Here is a 23,004-nt window from a genome sequence, read left to right as displayed (position 1 = left end):
TTTTTTGACTTTTCAAAAATATACCCTTTCCCAGCTCAATTTTCACGGCGTAAAATACGCTGCGTTGATTAATAATCGCACTTAAAATTATGAGTAAGCAGTGCGTGGGCAGGATCAATAGAAATACGCAAAATGCAATAGCCAAAGAGATATGAGAGCTACATGAAAGGGAGTACGCTCGCGAGTGTACGCGAAAAAGATGCTCTCGCGCGTCATTCAAAAGCTTGCTTGTGCTCTTCTATATGAAATCAAAGACCACATTGTCACTTGGAATTATCTCTATTCGAAAACGATGTATTCAACGCGCGCGAATGTGGAACGAACCCTATTTGTTTGCCGCCTAGCCGCAGCAGCAGTGTAGCCGTATACACGTAGCGCGCGCACGTGTATATTGCAGAAGCAGTTTACACTTGTATAATGTCCATGCAACAACCTTGATGATTCGCGCTCGAATGAAGCTTATTGTATTTAATTAAAGAAGCGAAAAGACCATGTCCCTCGCATGACTGCATGATATGATGTATGATTTGTTCTCCTTACAACTTCCGACTTTGCGAGGCATTATACGAATTGCAGCGTAGATTCCAGCGGCTATACAGTGAGAAACTCGCTGAAAAAAATACGAACAAAACGCGCTTATAATGAAAAGCTCACATTCCCAAACTTTTTAAATTCAACTAAAAGCCTTCTCCTGGGTACTCGGCCGCAGTAAGCAAGCGCAGGCTTCATTTTCATTTGCGCATTTCCCTCTCGACGTAAACTGCACTTTCATGCATTTCGAACTCATACCCAAACTGCACATGCACAGTGCACACATACGATGATGCAAGCATGGGTCTCTTCTCTTCTTCTCTCTCTGTCTCGGATACGCGCGTAAGGGGTATGTGATTTTAAAAATTTTACGAGGTGTGATTCTTGCATTAAAGAGCAGCGCAAAATGCGCCGCAGATGTGCAGCAACAATACCGATTTTAATAAACTTATATACACTAGCGCAGGCAGTCAAGAGTTGCTTGACGTAGGCATGTATGCCTTGGTTTTTACTTAAAATCTACGTGAGCTTATGTGTATGTTTTTCTCTTTCATTCGACAGGCTTGCCACGAACAAAAGTTTCTCAAGTAACAGAAAAGGCAAAGGAGACTAAGAGCAAATCAAGTCGAGCCTCGACAAAAAGTACGTGGTTTGATTGATTAAAAACTCTTTTTACGACACATACGCACTCCTTCGTATGCGTTACATAGGAATTACTCAAGGGTCGAATGGTAGCGCGATCCATTGACGAAGCGCGACGAGTATGTTCGACGACTATTCCTTCGCGTACTCATTATTATTCGTGTCAATGCGATTGTCGATTATGCACACAAGAACGTAATTGCGGAACTCTCATCTGGATCTAGGTTTCATTTGTTACCGAACGCGCACACATGCTTAGCATCGACCACATGATACACGCATACATAGACGAAGAAGAATCACATTGCAATTTAAAAAATGTGCTTGAAAAATTGAATATACTATTGTTTACTGCTGAATGGATGAAACTTTTTGTATCCAAGCTGCAGAAAAGGAACGAACGAGGAAGATATCATGTATTATTTAGCTTATACACATGCATCGAGTCGCACTATCGAAAGTGAGGCTCGTAAACGTTACAAAGCAAAAAAACCTTTTATGAACTTCATATGTATCATTTTTCCGGAACATTTATCAAATTCGTAACAATGCATGGTACACGCACGTTCAAATCGTTGATTTTATTTGCGAGAAAAAAATAACTTCGAAATGCTATTCTGATGGAAAAAATATATTAATGACCGTAATTAAATTAAACAATAACGCCCGAATGCAGGGGAACCGTCTGATGGTGCTGTTGGTGACGATGGTAACGGCAATGGTGCTGCAAAGGAGCGGGCAATAGAAAGCAAAATGATACATAATAAATAACCAGGGCACAATACTTGTTCCGCTAATTTTATACATCATCAGCGCCATTGTCCGCTTCTGCCAGACTACAATAACACAAGCCTTATTCAAAAGGCCGAATGGAAAAAAGCGCGAGTAGAGCGTTTGTGCCTCGGTGAATATGTACGCTATCTCTCTACCGCTACGAGCGCCCCTCGCTCTTCTTCACCTCCTCCGCAACCCGCTCAATAAAAAGAAAGCCTCTTTTGAAAAAAAAGCTCCGAGCGCGCGGGTGCGTGTGCGCGCAGCTCATTCAGTAGCAGCAGCGGCAGCGACCTGCAGGGTCCAAATGTATCGAATTCATGCGAGAACGCGAACAAAAAAGAAGCGAAGAAAGCGATGGATAGGACAAAAAAGCTCAGAGAATTGTCCCAAGTTTCGGTCGATTCATACCGTGGGGGTGGCTTATCGCGAAATTTATCACATCGTCGTTTCACGCATTGCACACGAGCTTTCTATGATGGGCGGAAACGGAAAATTGTACATATGTGTGAAAAAATCATTACTCGCTTCAAGATCCCTTCAAGTAAGGCTGCTTTACTAAATCTGAAATATATTTCGGCTGTTTTCATTATAGCATATGACACGCAGCTATTTCTAAAAATGTTGGAAATTTTGAACTGGATCCACGTGATGGTTTGAAAAAAGGAATTATGATCAAATAAGTCCATTCAATAAACAATTGATGAGCATCTAAGTATTTTTTCTCAAAATTATTTTTGCATCTTTGCATGTATTTTTGTTGAAGAAAATTTAGCTTTTTCATCTAGCATCGATCCTTGAAATGCGTGAGCTCTCTGTACATTCACGTTTTTTACATCCGGTTCTTTTTGTTATCTATACATCCATTCACACTGTCCCCGTTCATGTATCTATACTTTTTCTCAATTTTCCTACCATTGTTGGAATTTTCATTGAAATTGTTTATTTATTTTCGTGTAGGAAGAAAGGAAAAATGATGTTGCAGATACATGAAAATAAAAGATGTTTTCTCGACAAAAGAGGGAATTTTTCCAATAAAAGAGGTGAATTCAGTTAAAATGTTTGGTGAATATTTATGTATTTCAGTTTAATGAAAGGATGTGGTAAAAAGTTCGGATACTGGCTCTTTTCAATGAAATAAACTAATTAAAAAGTCTAACTTGTAAGTTGATGGTTCAAATGCTTGATCAGCATCATTGAAAAGATAATATTTGTAATAAGGCAACTATTTCTTTTCGATGCTAAAAACATTTTCTTACTAAGACACACATAGAAACTAGTCGAAATCGACAATTTTCCAGCACATTTTTACAAGTTTTTATTGTAAATAATTAAAGTTGTAGGGGGGAATATTTATTCTGAAGCTTTCAACGCTCTGTATATTATTATTTTGTCGATCTTCGTAGAAATTAATAGAATTGAAATGTTGGAAAACCAATTTGAAGATATTCAATTTTATACTGTCTTCGATGCTTTTTTGAAAAAATCAACTTCTTCACGATAAAGCAAGTTTCTTCTATTTTTAGAGTGATTTACAAATGAAAGATTGAAAAAATAGGAAAATATAATGAGTTGAAGAAAAATTGTTAGATCGCTTACCAGGAAAACTTTAGGTTCTGATGGATGTTGCACCGTGTGAAATCGAGCAGATTGTTCTAGCAGACCTTCATTTAGCGCGAAAGCGCGGCAAATTCAAAATCAAAAGCTCCGCACCATTGTTCTGGCTTCAAGTCGGCCTGTCAATGGCAACGTACTGCGCTGCGTCTCACAAACGTATACATGGATATTGTACGTTATATAGAAGGACTCATCACGCGCAAGCACAGATCGAACTGCTGAAATGATTGCGTGACGCGCGCGGCTTCGAATAAATGAGAGGAAAATAAAAGCAATATATGGACGCGGCGTACCAGGATACAGCATTGCACATACACGCGTGCACGCATGCTCGAATATACATCACAATGCACGCATATACGCACATATATGCTCTGGCATTTTTCGCTGTTGGTGATAAAACAATGGGCACTGCAGCTGATGCCACCAACCCGCGACTTTTGACGGATGACACCGTTCGGTAACACGCACGGCCTTTGTTTTCTGCGCTGTTTCTCTACGGAAAGGGATGATTGCTTGCCACTGCTTGTCAGTTGGCTCCCTGCGTACTTATACATTGCGAACGATTGGTCACACGCATCTATATGCTGCCCGCGGATTAATTTTTATTTCAATGCACCATCATCTATCACAATAGCCAGAAAAACAAATGAATATTATTCTCGCTGTCGCTTGCGCTGCCAGCTTCAACATACCGTGAGAATTTGTGCAGCCACGTGCTGCTAAGTAATTTCACAAGGAGATGATGGGAAATCATCAACTGGCGAGATTTGGAAACTAAACATCATTTCAAGTCACACCTGTCACTTGTAATTCCTTCATGAAAACATTCAACCTCTGCATCACACAAAACACTGGCTTGTTAGCAATCAACTCGGTAACAGATGACACTTTCATTTTAGCACTGTTGATCACGATTTTGAACTGCGTTTTACACACAAGATAAGCACTGGATGAAACTTGAAAACAAATTAAGAAAACTGTGAAAGCACTTGGTGTAGACAATACGTCGAAAACTAAATAATAAAAGCTCTCAAAACTGAAAAAATCAAAGGAAAATTTCAACTATAAAAAGCGCACGTACGCAAAGGAAAATCGCGAGAGCCTATCCGCACTCGACGCGCACCGCACGTAGACTGACGGCAGTCGGCGCGTCCGCAAGTTTTCGAGGTTTGAGCGCGCTGCTCTACCACCACCCCCTCCATTCGCTCCGTTTGTTGCGGGGTGGCACGCACTGCTTTACGACAATGTACACCTATCATCTATACATACACGCGCCAGAGCGGGGTAGTTTCAAGAGCTCGTACAACATTATACAGGCATGCAGTGCTGCTGCTCAAACGCGCGCGCGTGTGTGTATTGCTTTAGGAGTTCGGGAAGTCTCTCAATGTCATTGAAATGATATGACAATAGTGTTATGTGCTGCTGCTATTGCCATGCACTTCTCATATTTTTGTCCTGCACAACGTGAAATAACGCGTTTGAAGTTGTAAATGAGTCATCGCTCCGACGCGATGAATAAAACTGAATTAATTTATTCGCTTCCACGTTATTATGTAAATCAAAGAGAGACATAAAAGTTGCTTTAACGATAATGAAGTATTCAGTGAAAAGTCGGAAGAAGCAAAAACACAGGAAATCAAAAGCTAAAAAATCGTTATTCAAAGTAAGATCTGCCCTTCCTACGCATATTTACGGACAACAATCAAACGCAATACAGCAGCAAAAAGCAGAACACTTTTTCTATATCATAAAGTACTTTCCGTTCTCATCGTTGTCTTGTCCATGCACGTGGATTTTTCAGCGTGCTAAGCGCTCGAAGCAGCGATGCGGTATCATTCGTCACCCCACTACACAAGCTCATGAATCGTGACTGCTTCATTTGATGCGCGTACGACCCTTCGACGCGTTATTATTGTTACCACCGTCGCTGCATTATCACGCCGGACCTTCGCATCACTAGATCTATTTTTCGTCACGAGACACACACGCGACGCTTAGTAATCGTACGATGAGACCCAAAGTTATTATGTTCCATCGCAAGTTTATGACGCGTTGAGATTCGGCAGCGAATTTATATTCATCGAGAGGACGCGTGGTAATATATTCATTACATTATGTTGTGAGAAGAGTTTCGAAAAATCACACGTTTCGAGTTTTTTTAAGAAAAAATCACACAACATGAAATAGAAAAACTACTTTTCTTTTTACAAAGCTCAAGCGAACGAACGGCCACATACAAACGATGTTAAAAAGGACCCAGAGAGAGAGCATGGGTGTCGCTAAACGCGGTTTTTCGCCTCATCAAACGGGAAGCGATATTTAAAGGACAAAGGATAAAGCCTTATCAGGGTACTACTCGCCTTGCCTCTACCCATCGGGAATCGGGCAAAAGCTGCAACATTGTACATACGCACAAAAGCAAAGAGAAGGGACAAGAAGAAGCAGTGGAAATTTGTCTTTTTCGTTCATTCAATTTTTTTTATCGTCAAATGAAGCGCGCCGAGATCTGTTTGTGCGAAACCCTATGAAAACTGTGTGACATATGAAATGGGAGAGATCTGTCCTTCTATTCAAAGCGTATACCACTCTGTACACTGTACTATATTGATTTCGGGCAAGCTTTTCAAGATGAAAAGATATTTCTTCGGACCAAAAATTCTGAAGTTAGCGCGTAATCTTTGGCTGCTGAGTAAATAATGTGGCGAAAGTTTATTTCAAAAATCTCTGGTGTAATCAAGAGAACTTTTGCTCGTGAAATATTTTCCAGCACTAATTGAACAAAATAACGATATTTGAGAAAATCATGTCGAATGTTGTGTCTTAAGAGACTAATTCTAATGATAAAACAACAATCGCCATTTATTTCATTATTTTCTCGAGATGGACCTCTGCTCGCCAAGCGACGGTAATAGCTCGTGCATTTAAAAGTTAAAAAAATGAGTAACTTTTGCTTCGCAAGTTTACGAAGGTTCAGAGGAGAAGACACGCGCGATCGCAATGAAGAAGCAGACGGAAACGATTATTAAGTACGGGCCATTGTTGCGGGGGGGGATAGCGCACCGGCGAGGAATAGAACGCGATTCATGCAAGTCCGCAAAAGAGAGAGAGAGAGAGAGAGAGGAAGTTGGCTAATTGGATTCGTCGTCGTCGTTTCCTTCTCCTCCTCTTTTCTCTCTCGTTCTCTCTCAACGTGGTGCGCAATTATTTTTGTATTGATAATAATTTTGTCCCCCGCGAACTTCTATAATATCGGTTGTACAGACTTACTGCTGCGAGCCAAAACGATGGCCTTTTGTGCGTCTGGCTACTGCTTTTTACTCGGATCAAACTGTGTATATATGCATCACGTACACGCTCACGAGCACGGGCATAATAGCAGTTAAGGTCTTTTCCGATTAAACATTATAATTGTTTCCAGACTGCTCTTACTCGTCTTGCAAATTATTTAATAAATGCGTCGACGAAATCGGATCACGAGCGATTTTGCGACATCAGCAGCAACTAAATTCGCGAGTGATGTACATAGAAACACACGAGGGCGAAGTGGGAGAAATGAAAAAAGCAGCAGCAGTTGAAAACATGAAAAAGAACGTGTAGATTAGGAAAAAAGAGAGTAAAGAGCAAAGAACGAGAGGGTTAAAAGTGGTGTGTATCTATAGAATAGTGCGCTCTTGCAAGGGCTTCTATACATTTAAATAAATAGCGTTTCATTATAACTTTTGTGCTCGCACGTTACTGTCCGCTCACGAGTGCGCGCGCGCGCCTGACAATGCCTGAAACAAAGCGACCTGCCATTGTTTGCGAAATAAAAGAGCGAGCGCATGCGGCCCCTCTCGACACGACTATATACTTTTTTCCCTCTTTTCGCGAGTAGCGAGCTTTTCTTACACACATACGGATACGTTCTTCGCTCCTTCACCTTTTTCTCTTTTCTCTCTTCTCGACGACGAACCTGCTGCTCGTGTGCTTTTCTGCTCGCGCTTTTGTATACACCTGTATACGTACACACACACACACATACACACACACACACATACACACACATTTTCCGTTTAATGTTCAGCGGGCCATTTTTACGAGTACTTATTTACAAATTATTAAAATTATTTATCAAATGCGCATATCTGCATTCAAATCCACTTCGGATGTCGAAAAAAGCCCCGACAGTTATGTGGCTTCATAATATTATAAAGAGCAACCCACAGCTTGCAGCAAAGTGTGCGGCTCAGTTTCTCATCGTTGCGAAGGAGGAAATTTAATGAAGCGACAGTGTTTTGCGCTTAATTAGAATACCCTGAGTTGATCCCGCAAGCTCGGCGCGCGCTGCCTTAATCCTTTCTCGCGGGTATATTAAGACGATAGTCTCTTCAAGCCAGCCAATATTGCGCGCATTGCATATCCCACGTTTGAAGCCACGTGCATAGATTTTGCAATATTCCACCCTTGAAACTTTAATTAGATCCTTTCCGAGCAACCGTTGCTGTAACTGTTTAATGCATATGGTGATTTAATGCGTTACGAATGATATTTGCATTATCGCCGACGATTCACTTTCACAATCGTATATCTCTTTTTCATCATCAAAATCAACAGGACTAGCGATACCACGAGGCTAAAGTTTTTGAAGAACCAATCAGATGATAGCAACACATTTGCATATTTCAAGCAACAACTTTCTTTTGCGGTCAATATATCGCTAGCCATACTGAGTAAGTGGTTTTCTATTCAAACTTTCGTATTAGGCTAATAAGCAAAGTTACAGGGTTCGATAGGTTGCACCGATCGACCATTAAAATTTCGCGATTGTGTGCTTCAACGAGCTTGCAAACTTGAAAAAGCCAAGTACCAGCGAATCGAGCGCAAAAAAGTGGAACGAGAGTAGAAGTGTAAGCTCAGTAAGGTATATTGACAATAATGAAATCTGCCTGTACAGTGCAACAAGCGCGAATTCGAAAAGTTACCCCGCAGAGCAAAGGCAGCAAGAGGGAGACCAGCATGGTGACTATATATGACTTCGTTACGCGTCCATTTGGTGACTGTGTACAGTGCTTAGCCAGAGCCACCGCCGACCGTGTCTGAAAGACACCAATTTATAATTATTTCGCTGAATGGAGTTGACGCTGCCACTACTGCCTCTGTCCGCCTGCAACTCTCGAGCATTCGATATTACCGGCTATTGTGCGCGATTACTACGACGACGACGACTACGCGGACGGTCGTTTGGATTCGCTATAAATGAGGAGCTGCTGCGGTGTTATCCTGATTCTTGCTTTATTATACAAACGCGAAACAAATTTAACGGCAGGGATGTTCAACAACTCATGAGTGGGTTAGAATTTTGACATAATATATAATAAAATATAATCGCTTCGTATCGTTCAAGAGACGATACAAGTTTGACGAATAAATAGACTAGTTTTGACGAAAAGAACAGCTAATGAAATACTCGGGCGAACAACAAAAAGACTTAAAAATATAGTAGTTGCTCGACGTGCTGAAAAGCTCGGGAGAGCGAGAGAGACATGCTACATAAAAGCTCGCATAGTTACCGCTGAAAGGAACGATGGAGATCGACATGAAAAGAGCTAGAGATCGAGTCTGGGAGATTTAATTAGCATGGACCACAAGGTCCTCTCTCTCTCCTTCTTGCTCTTGCTCTTTCGAGTGCTATATAACACAGAAAGCGCGCGCAGTTGAAGCGTTAAAGTTAAATGACGGCTGGCAGCTGCTTATTCTTCCCGACAACTGATGCTTGATAATCTCTCTGGTCTTCGCTTACGTACGTACGAGTATATATACATGTATACACGTGCATGCGTACGTCTATACATTCCCAGAGGCAGTACCTACATGTACAGCCAATTCGCCCTCGATGAAGCAACTCAGCTTGCAACCACCACCGCTACGGGGGCTTAATTGTACTTAATTCGATATCACCGTCTCGCGAGTGAGCACGCGGATTCGTTCAGCTCCCTATTTTTCTTTTTCTTTATTTCTTATTCGTCATTTATAAATAGTGACTTTTTTTGTATTCCATGCGCCTCGAATACGATATAATTTCGACGCGAAACTATTGCTCGCGCATTCGGAATGATTAATAATCATGGGGAAAGCTTTTGATTGCGTTAATCTGGCATGAGAATCAATTGGCGATTTATCGTGGATTGTTTTGGTGCGAAAGGACATTTATTTATACGTGTTATTTGGTGAATTGATAAAGATATGATGGCAAGCAGTTGGAAGTATGAAATGGTTGTTGATCGAACGGTACAACCCTTTTTTTGACAGTAAAATATATTTTTTCCGACAAAATTGATAATAACAAAACACTCGACATTTTTAAAATCAAGTTGTGGATAAAAATTTATTATGAATAATAAAAATGAACTTACAATACCTAAGCCATCTAATAGGCGAAGATCAACGAATTGCCAGCTTCTCTTCTCTTTACATCATCCATTCTATTCATTCATCTCCCTCTTCCTCTAAAGGCTCTTCGTTGGTTGGTCGTATGATAGAGAGTTTAATATATAGGTGAAACTCGCGGATGATGTGCTTTGTGATTGAAAGAGAGTGCGCGGATATGTATGGTTGTGGGGTTGAACGGGTGGACATCGTTCAACACGATGTGTGCGAGGGGTGGGAGGGAAAGCGAAAGAGAAAGAGAGAGATGAAGAGGGAGGAGAGAGAAATAGAGAATGTCAAGTGGACATTGTTGACGGTGACAATGCTGCTGAAATTGTCGGAGAACAAAGAGGTCTTATGATGACGCTGCTGGCCGACGTGCCACTGCCCACAAGAACGAACGGATTGAGCCTGGCGCGAACTATGCCTCCGATTATGCACTCGTTTTCTCTCTCGGAAACTGTCGTTGACGGTAATAATTTGGATACAGTCAAAAATCAAAAGAATTCGAGACCAACTACAAGTTTTGTTAGCAAATACAATGACGCGAAAGAATGTGATACATTACATTCAATCGACACGTTGTTTTGATTGGAAAATGTTCTTGAAAAATATATATTAAAAAAATTTACTGAGGCCTAAAAATGTTTGAGGCGGTCATTCATTCAGAAATATGATCGGATGGATAATATTTTTCGAAAAAAAGATGGTTGAAATAACATTATAAAATAGGAAGTTAAAATTATGCACCTGCAAAATAAAACGAAAAAAATATTCTTTACTTTTAAATACAGTCGGTCAAAAAGAGTGCGAATGGTAAGTAATTTTGCACAACCGGTTATCAAGTTGGCGTCATTCAACAATTTACTTGACAAAAAAACACTAGAGGGAGCTACCGTCATTGGCGTCATTTGCATAATTTATGAAAATCACCATCGAGTAAATAAATATATGAAAGCTGAATTCATAAACAAATGATAATTTTTTTATCGTCATTAAGATAAAATACTGATAAAAATCGAATTTTAAGGTATTAAAAATAACCTTTCTTTTACATAAAAAAATTTCTTTTAAAATGCGAACCGAGAGTTCGAATTTCTCCGAACATAATTCCCAATGGTTTTTGACACAAGACCGTAGGAATTTCCAAATGATACCTTTCCAAAACAAAATAATCCAATATCGAGAGATGTGAAAGTAACTCGAATTAAAAATTATGAAAAAGTAAAAAACAAAGCTGATAGGATATATCAATATATTACTATATATCAGGGTTAAGGCACAATATTTGAGATAAGATTTACATGATACTTTATTGAATGAATCATTTGCGTTCATTTGTAAATGTATTCTTTACACATTTAGACTACGGTTTATATCTGGAATTTATGATTCACTGCTATTTGATGTATCGATTAATTAATTCTTATTGTTTACAAATGAACAATAATATTCTTACGTAATAAAAAAATGTAATAATATACGCTCTAAAATTGTGAGCTGTGATAATGAGAGCAGTGACTATATCGTGATGAATCGATCATCCACAAATTTGGGAGGCGTGAGAGTTTTTCGCAATTTCTCAAGACAAAATTTACTTGCAAAGTCATATCTCTTACGCCACGAGGAAAAATAAAAGAAAACTAAATATAATTAAAACCAAGCAGAAGGTTGCGAAAAAGTTGATTTTGAATGCAATATATTATCCGCGCCGTAAAATATTTCACAAAATTATAGTGTCGAGTATTTTACAAAATTTTTTATAATTACATGCAAGTCGCCTCGATGCGTTACCTCTCGTTTCGCTTAGTTCAATAAAAGACTATTTAAACGTTTGAGCGTATATATTTATGTATATATAATAACGATAATGACTCGCGGGTCTTAACTCTCTGCAGATACTCTCTTCCGCCAGTGAAAGGTTACAGAATATGTTCAGACTTCGTAGACACTTTTATATACATAACACTTGATTTGTTAGATTATCAATATGGCTCGAGGGCGTTAATAGTACGTAGGATTCATAATACATTTCATATTACAGTGGTAAAAAAAAGTCTGAAGTGAATCACCCGATTATGTGTGCATTTTCCCGCTAACTTTAGAATGTACATATTGAATGAACTTGAAGCAACTATTTTGTGCTTTACTACCTCTATTGAACGAAAAGCAGCATTGGGAATTTTTTATTAAAATTAAAAATTTGAATCTTCCCCATATTTCTCCCAAGTGTATGTATTTTTTTCATTTGTGCGCAAGAAACGCGTAAGAATAGGCATAACAGCGAGAAATGTAATGGTCGTACATAGATAGGAGAGAACAACCTCGAAATAATTGGGATTGTGTATATCCCAGCACAGATCCATAAGACATTTCTACCGATACGTGATGTCTCACGCGACTTTCGTAATTCTAATGGTATTGGGATATTTCACTGTGGATGCAGCGGCGGCGATATACCAACTTGGTGAATGTGTGTATGTGTGTATGAATATGTCTGTGTACATAAAGGTAGTTGATGTACGCATGCAACTTGTAGTTTAAAAGTGAAAAAAAAAAAATAAATAAATAAAATAGCAGCGAGAAATCGTGAGCGCGTACGCGGCAATTGCGCAATGGAGTGAGCCTCGCAGATGGCTTGCATCGAGAGGATATGCATCTATTTTGTATGCACGAGCGAGCGCGTTTAGGCACAAACTCATGGAGATCGATTTTGAAAGATTACGCAGCTACGCTTCGGAGATTTCTTATCGTAGATTTCGTTAATATTGTTGCAAACACATACGAGAGTATGAACTCACACACATTTGAACGTACTCTTAATAAGCAGTGAAAATAATCGTCACCGATTCTACTAAAGTGGAAAATTATAACACTCTTTGTTATTTGACTTTATCTTATCATACTTGGCTAAATCTGCGAAAAAATAAGACAAAATTTTTTTCCCTGTTGCTCCGCACAAAAATACAATCAATGCGCGCTCGTTAGCGCGTAACCGGTGCTTGTAAGTTATTAAGTGAAACGCAGTTGGCATCTATGAGTTCAATGTATTTATGGGTGCAAAGTATAATAAAATCAATATCTACAGAGTTTCGCAATGAAATAAAGAATAAGACACAATGTAAGCGGCCACATGTGAAAGTTAGTTGTTTCGAAGGAATCGAAAGATTAAGGAACCTTCGAAGCAATTAACGATCATTCGTACAAGAAAAAAAAAGAATACGATTTTAACGAACATTTTTTGTCGCCGAGACACAGGCATGTAAAATACTTTCACGTTTATAACTAACGTAGTGTAAGTCAACATATATAAACATTTTCGATCGAAAGAGAAGATGGTATTGCTGGTCAAGTCCAGTCCAATAATGCACACGCACTTTACGCGTATGAGCGCGTACACGTATGCCCACACTCGCACTCACAGCAGGGCGACTTTCACTGAGAAGCAGACGCGAGAGAACGAGGATATTTTTTTTGCGTTACTGATGATGATGATGCTGTGCGTTCCGCTGTATCATCCACTCAAATTTTATCGTCAACCAATCATCGAGCCACCAAATGGAAATATTGACACTTCTACAGTTTCAGGCATGCATTGGCTTTTTCTTCTCTTGAAACACCTTCCCTTTTTTACATCCTTCCTTCATTATTCTTGTGGCAAAAAATTCCTGCAGCTCGTTATGCAAGAGAACTTCACGAAAAGAAAAATAACATCCAATTCTCTTAAATCAAGGCAGAGTGTTTACATTTAAGTACATTATAATTAACGGGTGTTAAGTATGATGGATTCGTTAAAATAAAATGCCTTGGTAATTGATGATTGGGTATATTGCGTGAAAAAATAACCCATCATTACTCACTTAATTGAAACACGTTGTCACGTGCTACCAATTTGGCTTCGTGTGCGTTTTACGAAGTGAAAAAATTATTAATTTAGACATGAAAAATTAACGGAAACGAGTATCAAAACTATTCACAAAAATTTGGAAATTCGTAGACATTAAAATTAAAATAAACTTTTTTATTAGTATCAAATCTGGTTCCAGCAGAGAAAATCAACAGTCGCCAGTCACTTAAAAATAATCACAATATAAAAATGTATATTAATCGACCAAGTCCTGCAGATCAGTCATATGCGCGAGATGTTCCGGCTCAATCTCTTCCATTTCTTCAGCATCGCTCAAATTGACCTCCCTTTTAATTATGCAGCCGGACACATTCGGAAGTTTTCCATTTTTGCAGTTCTTCAGCCAGCCCTTCCAATGTTTAAAGCCTTCCCGTTGAGCAATAATCTTGGCGCACGCAATGTCATCTTGAATATCGTCGTTGAGGAAATCATTACAATTTTTGTTACAAACTCCACCGGGCCGGAAAGCACTGCACCACTTGTCACTGGTGATTTGGAAGACTCCGTAAGCGTAGCTGGCTTTGTGACCCGGGCCTACTTTTTTTCTCGTATCCAAACCACTTTCACTTTTCATGATGCACACATAGTGGCTTATAAAGCTTCGCTCCACTCCACCGCGTACTAATTCCTTGGCCGCTTCGCATTCGGTTAGTATGCGAGCCGAGACTTGTTGCTGTGAGATCCAAAACGACGACAGGACCGCCAACAGCAATAGTGCCGTCGTCCTGATGCTCGACATGCTCTAAATCGAAATATTTCAAGGGTACATGTAATTAATACATACTTATAAAACGAAAATTCTTAGTTGTAAGATATACAGGATTCAACTGTTTTTCACTCTGTAAGCTATTCCAGTCTCGCGTTGAACACTTCGATAACATTCGATAGCACTTGAACGAATAATGAATAATTTATTGAACTCGGATAATTATACATTATTGCAGAAACTGGGAATACCGGAAAATTGACGTTTGACATAAATCAACGGTTAACCACAATTGCGAATTCTAATAGGATATATTATTAGTAAATTCTAACAAAAAAATAAAAATAAAACTACGTTTGAGACGAAAACCATCTCAAAATTAAAATTAGTATGATGTTATCAAAATAGGAATGAAAATAACAAGTCAAAAGTAAATAGGCAAAATGCGTATTCAATGCAATCGCCTCGAGAACTTACTTACTATATTGAAATTACAAACGCACACCAACGGCTGCGGACGTTATAGAAACTAGCAACGGGGATAATAAAAAGCGACGAAGCGCAATTATGAACGTCGCGCGACACTTGTTACTGACTGCGGACGTAAAACATTTTATACGTAGCTATTCATTATAATATCAAGTGTACAAAAGCTAAAACGCAGCTAGCGATTGCTACCGGCGCAGATAAGAAGCGCCAAGAAAAGCGCGAAATACACACTAAAATTTAAAGTCAAGAGTTACGATGATATGAGAAGCAGTGCGAGTGATTTTGAGTACACAGATGTGTTTAGAACTAAAATATTATTTATGATATCATTTTGTCCATAAAGGTGGATTTGCAATAGCATAATTATTTCATGAAAATTGAATCTGATAGGGTTAACAAAATGAAAATGATTACTCGATGATGCTTGATAATAATGAAAAATCTAGAAATGAAGACTCATAATTTTATTTAAAAAAAAAACAATCATTTATTTTATGCCAATGTGCATAAAACGTAGACGATTTTTTTCTGCTTGAAAAAAGTATTAAGTAAGTTTAAAGTTATGTTTGTATCTAGTTGCGTAATTATTCAACTCGTATTTCGGCAACCTTCACATTAATATGACCTCTTTACGTGCGTCAATTACCGAGTGCATCAGTAATAAAATCACGTACCGAGCCAAAAAGTGCAGAAAAGAATGATTAATCACTACGACTACTCGAGAATTTTACCGCGATCAGTACTTACATCGATGAACAAAAGTTATCATCGGTTATGAATCATATCGTGTAAAAGACTACTATACTTGAGTCGGTGAATAAAAATAGTTTTTGCTCGCCAGACGTTGGCAGCAGTATTTTCAAACGTGAGATTAGAAGAAAAACATGTATGTATACCACTTGGGCATTATTACATGCTGTTAAGTAATTTCTCAACAGCTTTCGTGCTCGCGTGCAATATGAATTTCAGTGCCTCGTAAAAAGTCTCTCTTGTCGACGTGAAAATCAAAATAAGGCCAGTAGCATGAAAAAATGGGCTCTTTGTTTTACAGAACGTGCCCACATACACACTCGTAATGTAAGCGTGAGGATAATTATCACCGCGGGGATGAACCAACACGAGGCATGACGCATCGCACGCGCAACTTTTCAAATCCTTATAGTTAAAGGACCCCACTGCGAATTTCACTGAGTGTATTTTCGAGCGATAAACCTTTTATTTGCCCCAGCAGAAACGCGTTATTCAAATAAAGTAAACTCGATACATTACTCGTTTCGATGTAAAATTATTGACGTCCCTTCTACTTTCTTTCTCATGCCAGCTCTACACAATGCTCCTTTCTCTTTCATTCTCAAATGCCACCTTTCGCCTTTATGACACTCATCGTTTTTCTGCCGGCGATTAAAGATTTTTTATCGGCCATAAGTGTTATAAGATGATCTGTTTATTTACGATTTTAATTTGCATAACTTACATTTTTAAAAGTATTCGGTAATTTAACTTTTATCGCGTTGACTTTTAATATTTTTGATGTATTGTACTCGTGACATTTATTGCTAAGGGATTAAATTTTAATTGAATTTTTTCACTCAAAAATTTATTTATTTATGAACCGTTCATGTAGATCAAAGCAAGTTCAATCTATTTTTTATGTGCAAAGATTCATTTTAAAAACCCCTGAGTGCGATTTACTGATTAAAATTTACGTCATCGGTCGAGATTTAAAAAAGCTATAATTTTTTTATTTTCATACCCAAATAACTAATCCCGACATCAATGCATGCAGTTTCGTGTCTTTTGCATGCACAAAAAATCATAACACATATTTCCTTAGAAATAACTGTAATTCCTTATCTGTGTAGGCATCCTGTCAGCGAAAAGTGTCACCTACTAGAACACCGAAACGAATTTTTATCCAGCTTCGACGATGACGTGACAACACGTCGACTAATTCACTGCATCGCGCGGCAACAATCCGGAAGCGTTTCTCTCGGCGACTTTTCACATAGATGCGACTGACTGCCACGATAATTACCAACATACATGAAAACGAGGATAGCTCGGCTTCACCTTCGCTCTCCGTGTTGTCGCTGCTGTTGCGGCAATTATTTACGAGCGAGATTTATTGGCAAGCGCGAGCGCCTGCTGTGTATCCTAGCTCAATAAAACGCAACAATTGTTCGACAACCATTTTCGATTAATATTTCAAAGCATATTATATTGGAAGGAGCTTAAAAGTAAAATGATCAGCTATGTCGACGATTGAGAGTATAAATGGTTATTTCGTCTATCAAACTCGATCGATTGATCGATTGATGAATAATAAACTGGTCGATTGCCCAAAGAGCTAATTCAATTTTTTTCACGATATTTCTAAATAAACGGCTTGTAGCTGCTTGGAGCTTCATGTTTGACAAAGAGAAAATTAACCACCGGAACTCGTTCGTTGAATAGGGTTATCGCATTTTTATTTTGTAATACAATTTTCAATGAGACAATCATTTGAAACCCATTAAATTTTAATTGCGAAATTGAAATTATGAATGTGATAAAGTTAATTCAATTTTACAATAATGTTTGAAAATCTATGTAAAATAGGCGTACCATCAATCATGATAGCTCATCAAATTTCTCTTAGATGTACAAATAAATAATATTCGCGACGGAACATCACAATTTGTAGAAAAAAAATGTGAGCCAAGGAGTTCAAGATATCCACAGCCACTTGGTCAATTCTTTAAAGACAAAAAATACGCAACGATATAAAAGAAAATACTGATGTACCTCTATTTAGGTCTAGCTTGCATTTGTTAAGCGACAAAAAAAGTGACTCAACAAGTTGAAGAGAATCCTGAATTGTAAACAAGAACTTTCGGAATGAGACAACAAAATATAATCTAGATGGATTGTGTCAGTAACAGAATTGGTAATTAAAACGAGCGAGCGACAAGAGCGGAGACCAAAAGCCGTACGCTGTGCAATGAAGGAACGAATAAACGAACGAACGGACGATGAGAAGCATCGATTTGCAAGCACACAATAACTGACCATGTCGTTTTTTCGCCGTAGAATCATCCTCACTTGCGCAACCAAGCGTATACACATAGAGCTGTGTAAATGCAGGAGCTGCAGCAAGTATAGAGTACGTATGTGTACGCGTACCTATGCTCCGTTTCTCATAAGCGATTTGCGTAATCCACGAGTAGTGCTGCCTGCCGCCTCGGCTCGAGAGCGGGATGGTCGGCAATGCACAGCCGCAGGATCTCTCGCTTGCGAGACTTTCGCAGCGGCTTCCGCGTGTGACGCAAGACTTTTATTAAGGGATATATCGGTTTGTAAATGGATTCGCGCTATCTCCTCGGACCGTGCGAGTCGAGTGCTCGAAAGCCGCAGCTGATAATCATGATCACGCGAAATTTCGATGTTTCTTTCATTAAAAACTACGTTATTTGCCATACAATCCAATGACTTGGCCGTCTTTCGCCGGTATATCTGTTCAAGAAATTGCAATTCGTTCAAGCACAAATGAAAGTAATGAGCTTTTTTACTCAATGATTACAATCTTGAACTTGATACAATACTTGATGAACCTGAATAATTCTGGCAGTACTAGTCTCAATCACATACACTTATTTAATTCAAAATTTAGATTGTAAATAAAAGTAATTAAAAAATCATTATCCCGTAAACGTACATTTTTCTAAATGATGCGTGGAAATTTGAAGAGCTTGTAATTATGACGCTCTTAAAAAATTAGTAAAAAGGCAATTACTAGTAAATAAAATGAAAACATTTTTGTAAATTAACAAAATTGAGTCTATTTATCCAAAATTTAAAAAAATGCATTCGGCAAAGGAAAATTAAATTGAATTAAAGCGTATAGCGCGCTAGGTCTAGGAAATGGCCAGGTTAAAGTCAACGTTTGGCAATAAAAATTTGATGCATCTCCCAAGAAAAAAGGAAAAAAAGAAGGCATCAAAAAAGTTAAGAGCTTTCGTTGCGCCGATGTGGCATTTTTGAAACCTGCACAAGAAAGAAAGAGAGAAAGAAAGAAAGAGAGAGAGAGAGAGAGAGAGAGAGAGAGAGAGAGAGAGGTGCGTCGGCAAGCCATCAATGAATAAAGGAGCAGAGAGAGAGGAAAAAGGCGTCTCTCACCGTAGTCTACAGCAGAGGAGGTTGCGGATCCCCCACTGGGTATCTTCTCGGTGGACCATCGAGTATAAAATAACCGGGTGCAGCTTCGTCCAAGTCACAGAGCTGAGTGGCAACCGCAGCAGAAGTCAACATGAATCGTCTGATCGCGGTAAGCTAATTTTTTCTACTTTCTTTTTGTTCAAGATATACGCGCAACATTCGTTATCAAAGCTCAAGCTTTTTATTCATTGTCAAGTATTTTTCAATTCGCGTACATGCAGCAGCACGATTCAAAATTTTGTTTTGAGACTTATTCTATTTGGCAAAAAACATTTTAAGAACGAGGAACTTGTGATTATATTTCTTTTCATAACATAGAAAGTGGAAGTGAATTTTCAGCATAAAAATTAATTTTAGCAGTGTTTATAAGTGTTTGGAGAGTGTGATATAAACATAAATTTTCCCACTGCATGAAGACATAATTTTACGAAGTAAACAGTAATCTTATAAAATAGGCTACAAATGTCAACTTTCAGTAATGAAAATGTATTTTCATTTAGTTTTTCTTAAGCGTATCAGATGATTAGTGCGGAGTAGATACATAAGTCATAACTTTCACTAGCTATCGCGGATACGTTTGCACATACTGATTTATGCTTCTAAGCCCATTGGTTTCATGTTACGAAAGACACGTTAAATCAAGTTCACGTTCTGGAAGTTATTATTTTTCTCTCGACATGCTTAACAAGTTTTGATTCGTAAATCGAACACTTCGTCCTCTAATAAGATACTTTTTTTTTCAGTGTTTGGTTATTGGGATGACAGGGCTCGCCTTGGCAGAGCCTCCGTCAGGATATGGATACCCAAGACCTAGCGGAGGAGGCGGAGGTGGATTCGGAGGATTTGGAGGTGGCGGCGGTGGATACTCCGGTGGTGGCGGCAGCGGACTTATCGGTGGTGGTAGTTACACTCCAGTTTCTTCGGGTGGTTACCAATCTAGTGAAGGTGCCAACGTTGATCCACAACTTCTTGAACAATTGAAAGCCATCATCATCAAAGAAGAATCCAACAGTGGTGGAGCTGGCGGATATTCTGGAGGTGCTCCAAGTTCCAGTTACGGAGCTCCAAGTCTTGGAGGAGGAGGCGGCGGTGGCTATCCAAGTGGACCCCCAAGCTCGAGCTACGGAGCTCCCAGCCTCGGAGGAGGCGGCGGCGGCGGTGGATACCCTAGTGGACCCCCAAGCTCTAGCTACGGAGCCCCGAGTCTCGGAGGCGGTGGTGGTTACCCAAGTGGACCTCCAAGCTCGAGCTACGGAGCCCCCAACGTCGGCGGTGGCCGTGTCGTAGGAATTGAATTCGAGGGTATTCGTCAGGGTATCGAAGTCGCTCAGCTTCACCAAGCCAGCCAAGGGGGCGGTGGTGGCGGATACCCCAGCGGGCCCCCAAGCTCGAGCTATGGTGCACCAAGCAGGCCAAGTGGCAGCTACGGTGCTCCGTTCTAAGTTGCTGCGCAAGTGTCATCGACAAACCTGCTAAACGTTCGGAACTCGAGCGAATACTGGAAACTGGATGATAGTTAAGTTCTTCGTCGGCAAATATTGTAAAAAATCGACTAGCCTAAAGTTCATCAGCTCAACCGGAAGTTTGTCAGGTTTTTCAAGATGACTCAGCGTGTTCGAGAGTCACGCGATTTCGCGATGTTTAGTGAACAAAGAAAAGTGACCAAGATCAGATCATGTGATTGCGATTGTTCGCGGATTCGTAGACTCTTGTTGTTGAGTATATAAATACAAAAAATATAAAAAAAAACAACAACAAGAATATTCTGAAGTAAGAATTACACTCGAAAAAACATCTAGATTTCGAGAAGAAGAGCGTTTGGAGCATCGATATAATACAGTGGCAGGAGGAGTCGAGTACGTCGCGTTCACTAATAACGCATAACGAAACCAATGAATAAAAAAATTATTTTTCAACTACGGACGAGACAAAGTCAGGAGGAAGACCGAAGATACAGATCATGATAACAGCTACTATTATTATTTTTATAATTATTATTAATTTAATTTTTATATACATATATACGTGATGAAGCGCTTTGCACAAGCGCATTGTAAATATACGCAATGTTAAAACACACAGACCTACACAAGTATACACTCTTACACATCGCCACGATTCGGCGACGCACGGCATTGTCTCGAGAAAAACGAGATCTTCGAGGGTCTTTTTGCAGGAGGTGTGATCAAAAATTGACCTCGGATACGAGGCCCAGATCGTGGAAAGCAAAAGTGATCGACAAAGGGCAATGTCATGAGACAAATACACATTATCCCTCAAAAGAAAAATATTCATCAACACGTTTTACTTTTTTTATACATCTGTTTAATACCATGTTTGTTGTAATCTGATAATAATTTAATCACGCATTTTTGTACTTGTATAAAGGCTTGTCTTTTTATAGAAAACAATAAAAAAACCGTCGCCACCGTTAATTATTTTCTTTTTAATTATCATCTTTATCCCACGTAGAATAGTAAAAATTATAAAAAAAATAAATAAATAACAATGATTCTGAGAGCCACGAAACTACGCAAAAAATCGACTCAACGCAGACACTGCGGAGTCTTCCTCTTCCGGACGATTTCACCTATCTCTGAAGCTGGCATAACCCTCTTCATTCTTATCCCTCACTTATGTACAATGCAATGGCGTGCTTACGCTTTCTCCATTATCTTATAGCAGCTACACAACATGTAATGTATAATCCTTGCTTGCTACACGATGATGTGTACATGCTCACTTTCAGGCTGTAATTTTTGCCGTCCGTCTTTTTAAAGCAATGAGAAGCCAAAACACTTTTCTCTGGCGTCGCCTCTTATCGGATCAAACTGATAAATCTTTAGAGCTACATTTTCCTTGTCTCCCTCTTTCTCTTTCGCTTCTCGTGACCCCAGAGGCTAAAAATTTATTCTCGCTAGCGCATCCATACACACATAATACGCCTTTCTCTCGACACCACCGTCAGCAGCGTGTCCTTTCACTCGTAGAAGGCCCCTCCGGCTTTTTTTTATTATAATGTGCATAGTTTATATCTAAAGATATACGTGACGTCGGGTCTGGCTGTACATTAGACAAACCTCGCAACGAACTCTGCGAACATTATTATTATTAATAATATACACACAAACACAAGTTGGTGTGTATGATTACTAGGCACGTTGCAAGGATGCATCGAGCGTATAATGTGTGTGTGTATATACGTTCATGTGTAAGCCAAAGCTTGAGATATATTTATATTAAAGTAGAAGGAAAATTACGAAACAAATGCACGTGAGTGGTCAAGACTCAAGATTCAAAAGTGAATGTACGCCAATGTGACAAGGGGGAAAGGTTGCAGAAGCCGATGCAGGATAATGACGATACGAAGATGGATTAATGAGGAAAGTGCCGTCGCAGATGGTTCGAGCTGTGGGATTCGCGCGAGTGCCGTAACGCGTCGATTAGTGAATTCATAGAAATCGAAAGCTCGTATACCAACAGTCGTGCAAGTCTGCTCGCGCTCATGTAATATCATTTTTTTTTTCAAATTAAAATTGCGGAATATTTTTAAATGACTAAAATTATGAAAAATAGTTCCATTGATTATTCCACATTCTTATGTAAGCAAACGAGAACTACAACAGACTTGAGAAACTAGAAAAAGATAGTAAAATTAGTCGATATTACGATTTTGAATAAATGTACATCTAATGTTTATGAATAATTGAAATACTCTTATAATGTACATGGAAAGTGC

At 39.1% G+C, this 23,004-nt stretch overlaps 2 protein-coding genes across 4 annotated transcripts; one reads left to right on the top strand and one right to left on the bottom strand.

The window, feature by feature from the left end:
* Positions 1–13,969: 13,969 nt before the first annotated feature.
* Positions 13,970–15,176, bottom strand: LOC106648902 (lysozyme c-1). Of its 3 annotated transcripts, none has more exons than XM_014366058.2 (2): positions 15,060–15,176; positions 13,970–14,618 (listed from the first exon to the last, which is right to left on the bottom strand). In XM_014366058.2, the coding sequence occupies exon 2, from the start codon at positions 14,613–14,615 to the stop codon at positions 14,073–14,075; it is 543 nt and encodes a 180-aa protein (XP_014221544.1). In that variant the 5' UTR covers positions 14,616–14,618; positions 15,060–15,176; the 3' UTR covers positions 13,970–14,072. The 3 variants fall into 3 exon arrangements, with proteins under 3 accessions (XP_014221544.1, XP_014221543.1, XP_014221542.1); XM_014366057.2 differs by having other exon boundaries at positions 15,064–15,176; XM_014366056.2 differs by lacking the exon at positions 15,060–15,176 and adding an exon at positions 14,695–15,007.
* A 4,180-nt stretch (positions 15,177–19,356) lies between these two features.
* On the top strand, positions 19,357–21,685 carry LOC106648903 (ctenidin-3). Its single transcript, XM_014366059.2, has 3 exons — positions 19,357–19,374; positions 20,009–20,303; positions 20,409–21,685. The coding sequence occupies exons 1-3, from the start codon at positions 19,357–19,359 to the stop codon at positions 20,705–20,707; spliced, it is 612 nt and encodes a 203-aa protein (XP_014221545.1). The 3' UTR covers positions 20,708–21,685.
* The last annotated feature ends 1,319 nt before the right edge of the window (positions 21,686–23,004 follow it).

This window comes from Trichogramma pretiosum, unplaced genomic scaffold (genome assembly GCF_000599845.2).
Source record: "Trichogramma pretiosum strain Unisexual culture from Peru unplaced genomic scaffold, Tpre_2.0 scaffold22, whole genome shotgun sequence".
Taxonomy (NCBI): Eukaryota; Metazoa; Arthropoda; class Insecta; order Hymenoptera; family Trichogrammatidae; genus Trichogramma; species Trichogramma pretiosum.
This window is presented reverse-complemented; position numbering and strand designations above follow the sequence as displayed.

What these genes read in the sequence shown, in the direction of transcription:
- LOC106648902 (XM_014366056.2), bottom strand. Translation starts at nt 14,757, where the DNA reads ATGTTATCGAAGTGTTCAACGCGAGACTGGAATAGCTTACAGAGTGAA. An exon ending in GTGAAAAACAGTTGAATCCT is followed by an intron (nt 14,619 to 14,694) that starts GTATATCTTACA and finishes ATTTCGATTTAG; the next exon opens with AGCATGTCGAGCATCAGGAC.
- LOC106648903 (XM_014366059.2), top strand. An exon ending in AGCTGGCGGATATTCTGGAG is followed by an intron (nt 20,304 to 20,408) that starts GTGCTCCAAGTT and finishes CCAGCCTCGGAG; the next exon opens with GAGGCGGCGGCGGCGGTGGA.